Here is an 8,533-nt window from a genome sequence, read left to right as displayed (position 1 = left end):
ATGATGACGACAGCGATGAAGAGGAAGAGGTATGTTCTATTAACCTTCTGTTATTTACTTTTAGAATCAATGCTAACATGACTTCAACAGGTCGCCGAAGCTGGTAATTGCGCCCATCTGCATCACTGAGAACCGTGAATTAAGCTAACCAGCGCGTGTAGATGAGGATGGCATGGAAGAGATCGATCTCAACAATATTGTTGAGGGTCGCCGAACCCGAGGTGCCCAGATCGACTTCGCCAAGGCCGCTGAGCAACACCCTGCCGAGGACGAGGATGAGGAAGACGACGAGGACTTCCAGCCCGCCGAGGACAAGGACACCAAGATGTCCGATTAGATGCACGTCACGACTTTTCCTCTGACGAACGAATCTTTACAGGGCGGATATGGGCACGATGTTATGATTTTGGGACTGAACAATAAACAAAAGGGATAGGGCGTGGTTGATTATACCTGTTTACCCATGACCCCCAGATATATACTCGGGGGTCTAGGCGGCATGGAGTCGTGGATAGCATCGGCCGCCTTTAGCATTTATATGCTTTGCATATATACTGTACACCTACAGTCACATGCAATTAGAGCAATAAGAAATGACATTAATACAGTCAAAAACTCGGTGTTAAAGTGAGGAGTTTGCGATGTTTCTCACTAGCTTTAGTACAGTGGATGTCGTAGCTACGCTTAAGCTCCCAAGTGTTAAGCGTGCAGCATGCTCACTTTTGTAGCTTACACATGCCAATTACTCAAAGTAATAATACAAGCTTCGTAGCTTAAGTGAACTCGATACTTTAGTAGTTCAACAACATGTCAGATCAATAAATAATCTGTCCTCAAATCCAGACTCCTAGGAAGAAAACAACCCATGACACGGGATTGGACAGCCCCTCGGTACGTATCTTCCGTACTCCCCCAATGAGCCAGAGTCAGACCGCTGTCATCGGATCGGCCGAGAGAACACCTAAGAAAAACAGCCAGGGTATCGTAGGGGGCAGAACCCAAGATTCGCGAACCCCTCGATAATTCTTTGAAACTTCATCCCCTAAATTCACAATCCGCCTCTTGGCTTTGCTTTGCCAGCTGCTTGGTATCGACTGAATAGCCATGGCGCAACGGTACGACATCCTCAAGTACATGTGGCAAACCTGCATGACTACAACCTCATGATGGTCGAATTTAGAGGACAATTAACTGACTGCGCATTGTTAGATTCGGCGCTTCGTCGCTTCACCAGCGTGATTCGCGCAGCGCTCTCTTCGAAGGATACACTGGCGACGCAGCCTCACGACGACCCGTCAGCGCAAGCCCAAGTCGAGGATATGGCTATGGCGGATACGGCGCCCCCTCGCCCTCTCCCCTAGGACAGAGTGGTTACGATGCCTCGAGGCCTGCTTCGTTTCGCTCCGCGACGCCGAACAGGAGGGGTCAGTACAGCGATGCGGTGCTTAACGAGCTGGAGAGCCAGAACGATGCGCAGGTAGAGGGTATTCTGGGCAAGGTCAAGGTGCTCAAGGATGTGAGTTTCCCCTATATTCAAGTTACGACATGGCTGGGAGACTGACAGTTTGTGTTTAGATGACTGTCGCTATCGGAGACGAGATCCGCGAGTCTTCGGCGCTGGCGGAGAAGATGAACGATACTTTCGACTCGACACGCCTGCGTCTCAGGGGCACCATGAACCGCATGCTTGTTATGGCTCAGCGCACTGGAGTGGGATGGAAGGTCTGGCTGATCTTCTTTGCCGCCGTCATCATGCTCTTTATCTACGTATGGCTATTTTGATCACGCACGACCTAGTCACGATTCTCGATACTCGATGGCTTTGACGAACTACCGTTTGGCTGCGAAAAAAGAAAGTAGGAAAAAAGCTGTACGATTTGCATTCCGAATTGGCGTTTGGCTGGGCGTTTTGACATTTACAAGTACTGCATGATGATCCGGGATATTGGGCAGGTACAGGAGAAGCATCACATCATGCAACGACCAAAGTTGCTCCTTTACAAACATTGTAATCACTTCTGGGCAAGCCTGTGGCAAGCACACTGCGGCAAAGCAGAGAGCGCTCAAATTCTTCAAATATGTCTTTGGTAATGAACAATGAATGGGTATATAACAATGCTGCCTAAACTATTCCTATCTATCTGATTGTGGTCGTGTCGCATTAGTCGTAATTGTATTATTGACGGGCACGGCGCCCGGCAGGACTGCTATGCATGAAGCTGCTGCCGTCTTGTGAGAGAAGGTTGCTCAGATCCATGCTGGCGCGAGGATGTGACATGGTCGAACGGCCGCCGTGGAATGTAGGTGAAAGTGGCGGTGGGAGAGTCGTAGAGCGAGGTTGGAAGCTGGTGTCAAAATCGTCTGCCTCTTCCTCATCCTCGCTGCTGGATTGCTGTTCGCTGCTTGAGATTTCGGCTTCAGAGTCAGTGTGCTCGTAGCCTTGACTCTCTGCCTCGGGAATCTCCTCGTCAAGATCCGCATCCATATCCATGCCAAGGTCGTCTTCCTGAGCAAAGTCGTCTTCGTCAAGAAGTTGGCCATTGGTCTCTTCCTCTTCGTACTCTTCCGTGTCGCCGTACATGTCGTTGGCATCTGGTTCGCCCCGGACAAGTGCTTCGCGGAAAGCGTCGTCGCCCATTCTCATGCGTGCAGCCATAAGATCGTTCTGGCGCTCAGCTCTTACGGCTTCATCGTCGTCCGTCTCCTCGCCATCTTCCTCTTCCTCTCCATCCTCCTCTTCGTCCTCTTCCTCTTCATCGTCGTCATCGTCGCCAAAGCCATAGCCCTCATCAGCATCCGGGATCTCATCGTCTAGGTCTTGAGCTCCGTCAAGCTGTACATCATCCATCGTTCCATCACCAGGGGCACCTTCAGCTTCGGCCTCAGCTAGCTCCTGTGCCAACTGTTCTCGACGCATTGCTTCTTGATGCTCTTCCTGCTCGCGCTTCTCTTCGCGCATCTGATGTAGTGTCTTGGGGACACCTGGGGGCTTCAGCCAGCCGCTTCCGTAATTCTGAACATTTAATCTTCTCCGGTTCATATACTGCTCGTCTGCAGCAAGTCGGGCGAGAGCTGATCGCTCGATGATTTTGGTGCGTTGCCGCGCCTGATTTGCGCCATGTTGTTGATTATGCGATCCTTCATTGAAGTCGTCGAGAGGCCCTGGTGGGATATAGGGATTGCGAGAAGATCTGTACCATAGAGAATGCGACTAGCAATTGTCAGCATGTGAGATTGGTTCAATTTAGAAAAGTCTTACATCTCGCGGTGTAAAGTCCGGTAGTGTGGTGAACATGAAAGGTGATTGCAGGACGCGCTCGCGTCAAGGTTTGGTTGCAGCTGTGTGCTATTCGTGAAGTTGTATCTGCATTGGATTTCCAGGCCAACCTAAAGTTAGGTACGGTACCTATCAATAATGGCGGGGCAGCTCACGCCATAGACGCGACGACGCGCTTAGTAGCCGCCATGGGTGGAAACCCGCTGTCAAAACAATGCAACGTTAAAAGAGCTTCAATGACATTCACTTGAACGGGAATTCGGCAGTTATTTGGATGGATTGATGAGATACTAGCTACAAGGAGGGTGGTCAGAAATGTGAATCGGTCAGACTGTCGTGCCTTCAACATAATATTTCTCAGCGGCTATGTCGGCTTGGGATGAGTGGTTTATAGCAAATATCCTTTGGTTCTAGACTCATGTAACTTATCCGTAATGTCTTTGGGAAATGAAACCCCCAAAGAACAACTGCGACTCTGTCGATCTAGAGTTATACTGCAACTCACCGCCTGCTGAAGCCAAGCCAAGCTTGCTGTATGTACGACGTCCATTCGCATTCTGCCTTTTATCATCCGATCGCCAAAGAACTCACAGGACAGTTTGATGGTTTATTCATTTTGTGAGGTAACTGAATCACCGATGTTTGGTGTGCCTGGCTTTACATGGATGGCATCTCGACAAACTCCTGCAGCGTTGCTTGCGTTTTTTGCGCTAGAACCCTTGTCCTGCTTCATGCAAAGAATGATGCCGGGTCAGTAAGCTAACTAATTCATACCTTGTTAGGTACGGACAGCAGAGGAGCTACAGCATGAGCACTTTGGAGTTGGATGGCTGTCGGGAGAAGTCGGAATGACTATGTAAGGCAAACATAGAGGAAGAAAGCAACTCCGGGATTTGGCCGCAAAGACCGTCGGTGTCACTCCGTTGACTAGGAATTGAGGTCTTTTTCTTGCTGTTATTTCTTTGGGGGCGGTAGCCCGGCGATCGGGAACTCGAAGTCTGGGCATTTGGCCTCTGGTTCATAGGCTGAATGAGGCTCGGATTGACGGCTCCGCAAGCCCGTAAGATCCAATGCACTCACTGCAGAGAGCAGCTCGTACAGTAGAGCCCCAGGCAGGCTACAGCAGCTCGCTCTCGCCGAACTCGCTATGGTCCACATAGAAGCTCCGCACAAAAGAAATCGACCAACTGCGCTGCTTGCTTTGATATTTATAATCTCTCGACTCTTGATTTGAGCTGTTGTCGGTATCCATTCGACCGCTGGTCTAGTAGTACGTACCTATCATAGTATTAACGCCGAGAGATAAGCAATGTGGCTCCCACGCTAGGAAATACGGCGTACAGTAACAGATCTGGCCGTATTGCTTGGAAATGCGACCGAGTTGAAGTGTTTCGCCTGTGGTCCAGCCATACATTGGAGTTTCCAATGGCTGAGCTCTTGTGCAGATATCAGCAACGGATGATAATTGCCGTTGCTTACCATGCATCAGGAACATAAACAACCTTCTCCAGGACTGTGCCAGATGTCTAATTGTGAGGTGTCGCCTGTCTTTTTCCCCAGACATGTGCTTCTTCACCACTAACGGAGGCTGTCTCTCTGCTATTGGCTGCTTGTCCTATACCGGTTCGGGTTGCCAAACGAAGTGACGTCTTTAATGCAAGCCCAACTGCAACATTAACAACAGAGAGCAGGCCAGGGTCCCCGCAGGGACTCCCGAAGCATGGTGAGACAGAAGGCAGAGGCAGAGAGAGTTACATCTGCGCGATGGCGTCGACTAAAAGACGGCGCTACCAGTTCCTAGACGATCTTGTTCTGTCTTGGCACGCACTAATGGATGCCGTGTGGTGTGTGTGAACGGCACGACACGACCTCTGCTTGTTCTGTTTTAGTGCTCAGCCAGAGATAGGGAAACGGTGGTTGGTTCGAGATAAGGAAGATGCATGAGTCGAGGGAACATGATTGGTTATTTCTTTTAATTTTATGTTGTCCATCTTTTGACTATGAAGTGTGAGATAATGGGGTGACGGCGATGAATATCACACGTCTGTCTAAACTGCATCTATGATTCAAGGCTCTGAAATGTCGCTCTGGTAATTGAACCGAAGCCTGGCTGGAGTCTAGAGATGGGGTTTAGGACCTCGGCTGCCTGCTCTGGCTCTGGTCCTGGCTCTGAGATGCGCTCGGCGACTCTCGAGAAAACACCCCGAGATCCTCCACTACATATGCAGTATAGTCTTCTCACGCCAACGTTAAAAGAGGGATATTTGGGTATTGCATCTGGTAATACTTGCCTTCCATTGTTGAGGCAAATAAAACAGACAGGGAAGAAAAGTGTCTCATGCTTGTGTCGACGTGGCATACATAGCAGAGAAAATCCTGAAGATCAAAAGCCAGGCTACAGTACCTAAACACCAAACCTGGATAGTTTGTATAGGCCCGTTATAAAGGCATGGTTCTAGTTTGCCTGTCACACCAGATGACAACACATAAGCATAATGTCGTAGCAATCTTGCCTTTGCATTTGCATACACACAGAACTGTACGTAGGGACGCGGAGGGCATCTCAAAGTCATCCGGGCTGTGCCTCAAGCGGAATCACATCTCAAATCTCGTACATCACGACGGAACAGATTGGATGCAACATCCAGCTCCTCGGAGGATACAGTACTACAGTACAGTGGTCTAGCCTGTAATGAAGGATGGGGGTTCCATTTAGACGAATCAGACCCGCATTAAACTCCCCCGTACTCTTTAGTCTGTACGTCAAGGGCCTTTCATTCATCGCCTTGCCTTACTGTTTCCTCAAGAGAGGCAAGAGAACAACGTGGGCGCGACATCGGCTTTGAAAAGAACAGGCCATGATTGGCGTCGCAAGTTGAGAAGACGAAACAATCCCTGCAGAGAGGAAGGTTTAACGTTCCAGACGGCGTCGCACGGATTGGCAGCATCTTCCCATCTTCCAGCCATTCGGCGCCATTGGATCTTTAACCAGACCCTGGGCCCCCATTAACTGTCCCATCCTTGTCTCTACGGTAGTCAAAGTGCGGTCGTAGGTGGTTGGCTCATGGTTAGCGGCAAAGCAATCCATCCCTCGACCACAATTTCTCTTACACGAAACCATGTTGCAAACCTATTCACAGATTGACAGCTTGGCGATAGATATCAATTGCCAGCCTGGAATTGATTGGGTGGCTCTCGAGGCTCAGGTCTCACTGTCTTTACTCTCTCCACGTCGGTTAAAACAAATTAGGCTTGAGATGAATGCGGAGAGCGGAGCATAGCATAGGGAGAGAGCGGAGAGGGGAGGAATCGATTCCAGCGGGAAATAAGAGCGGCAAGGTCGGAGAGGGAACAGGAAATGAGGCCATTCGTGGATGTTATGTACCTAGGTATGCACTATGTAGTGATGTCTATTCTAGTCAATTGGCTGGCTGTAGACAGGTTCATCGAATGCATTGACTACTTTCTATATTGATGAGGGTTGCAAACGAAACACACGTGTCGTCAAGTCAGATCAGATCAATGTCGAGTGGGTTGATTGGCATTCACCCATCGTGGGGAGCCAGCCTAACGTTAGCATTATGAGGGGATACATGGGGATTTATGGAGGACCCTACTATACAACAACGGGAAATCATTTTGAAATAGATACATCGCCACTATTCGATCGAAAAGCACGTTGCCTTCTTTATTCAAATACGTAGCCACCGGTAGATCTCAACCCTCCAAGAACGTAGATCTAAGATACATGGAGGAAATGGCTGCAAAAGCGCACTTGACTCGTCTACTACCGCTTACTAGCAAAAAGTGATAATCAAAGATGCGCGTTTTCGCCTCCAAGGAGGATGCCCTGGGAGGTGCCGATCTACGGAGGAGGGTGAACGGAATAGTCCTACCCTTGAGAGATGAGATGGACCGGGGCGGAGCGGCGGACGGTGAGGCTTCAGTTTTTTATTTCGGAGGAACTTCCGAAGGGTGAGATTGAGAAGGTTGTGGGATGATCTTGGGGATGCTGGCATGGATGAGTGCGCTTTGATGCAGAGACTGGGAATATTTGAACGAATTGAGGAGTTTATTAAGACATATTTAATATAGTAAATCTGTAGAACAACGTGATTTATACCTGGAGAGCCTATTGCCAGGTTTCCCCAAGCCTCATTCAAATGCCTAGTAAATAGTCTTGACCGGTGCAGGGTATGACGCCGAAAGGAGAGACATGAGTTCTTAAGTACTTATTGAGCTTCCTCTTTCTGACCCTATTAACGTGATCTTCCCCAGAGAGTGGCATGTCAATAGAATGATGGTAAATGCCTGCATCCTCATTTGCTTGCGGTTGATTCCTGACATGTGCGTTCATTTTCTTTCCTTTCCGCTCCGCCAATTAATGAATTCCCTAGCTAGACTTTTGGCTGCATGGACAAAGGAAACGGTACCTAGTAAATGGGGCCACGGCAGGGTCCATACCTACGACCTACATGTGCTGCGTGCAACCCACTTCGGGTTCGGAGCCAGCACGCCGAAGACGTAGGTGTAACTTGTAAGAGCAGATGCAACGAGAATAATTGGATGTCTTTTTCATCGTCTACGTTGGCATCATAAAAGAATTGTCATAGAGGAAACAAGGTTCAGATGAAAGAGGAGGCTGAGAGTCAGTAGCTAGACTGAACTAAATAGACGGTTTGGGATTGTACGTAGATATAGTCTACCTACATCACTATTCAATTTTCATGTGAAATACCATCTTTTCGACCCTATATGAATGGGTGAGAGTCTATCTGTTGTACCAAATCTCGAATCGAAGCAACATAGGATCATCAACATCATCTTTGAACCCCCCACTGTCTACCAGCTCCAGTACATAGACAAGGTATGGATGACATGGACTGCTATGCATAACCCCCATATTCATATTTCGCTTCTCTTGGTTTGCTCTACTCTGCTTCTCTGCTCTACAATCTACAGTAACAAACCGCAAAGCCCTACCTACTCCAGATATACGCCCCTCCCACTACTAGCTTCCCCTCATCTACACGCCTCCCCCCCCGCTTCAACCCTCCCCTCCACGCACGCCGTAGCCGCTCCATTGGATTTTTTTTTGTTCGGTTGCTCATTTTCCTTCGTGGGGCTTGGCTCGAAGCAAGCTGCTTGCTCCGGAGCTGGAGCTGGACCCAGTCGATTGACTCTCAACCAAGTCAAGTAAAGAGAAGCGACTCGAGAGCTTCCGATACGGACTGGCTGTGCTGTGCTGTGCTGTGC

The 8,533-nt window shown here is 49.1% G+C and overlaps 2 protein-coding genes across 2 annotated transcripts; one reads left to right on the top strand and one right to left on the bottom strand.

Moving 5' to 3' along the window:
• Positions 1-1,104: 1,104 nt before the first annotated feature.
• FIESC28_11753 (uncharacterized protein) lies at positions 1,105-1,782 on the top strand (the record flags this gene model as incomplete). Its single annotated transcript, XM_031165867.1, has 3 exons — positions 1,105-1,115; positions 1,210-1,516; positions 1,576-1,782. 3 exons carry the CDS (start codon positions 1,105-1,107, stop codon positions 1,780-1,782), a joined length of 525 nt encoding a protein of 174 aa, XP_031010075.1.
• A 394-nt stretch (positions 1,783-2,176) lies between these two features.
• FIESC28_11752 (uncharacterized protein) lies at positions 2,177-3,295 on the bottom strand (the record flags this gene model as incomplete). Its single annotated transcript, XM_031165866.1, has 2 exons — positions 2,177-3,211; positions 3,260-3,295. The coding sequence occupies 2 exons, from the start codon at positions 3,293-3,295 to the stop codon at positions 2,177-2,179; spliced, it is 1,071 nt and encodes a 356-aa protein (XP_031010074.1).
• Positions 3,296-8,533: the final 5,238 nt, after the last annotated feature.

Source organism: Fusarium coffeatum (genome assembly GCF_003316985.1).
Source record: "Fusarium coffeatum strain FIESC_28 chromosome Unknown BRIP53273_contig_491, whole genome shotgun sequence".
NCBI classification, from domain to species: Eukaryota; Fungi; Ascomycota; class Sordariomycetes; order Hypocreales; family Nectriaceae; genus Fusarium; species Fusarium coffeatum.
This window is presented reverse-complemented; position numbering and strand designations above follow the sequence as displayed.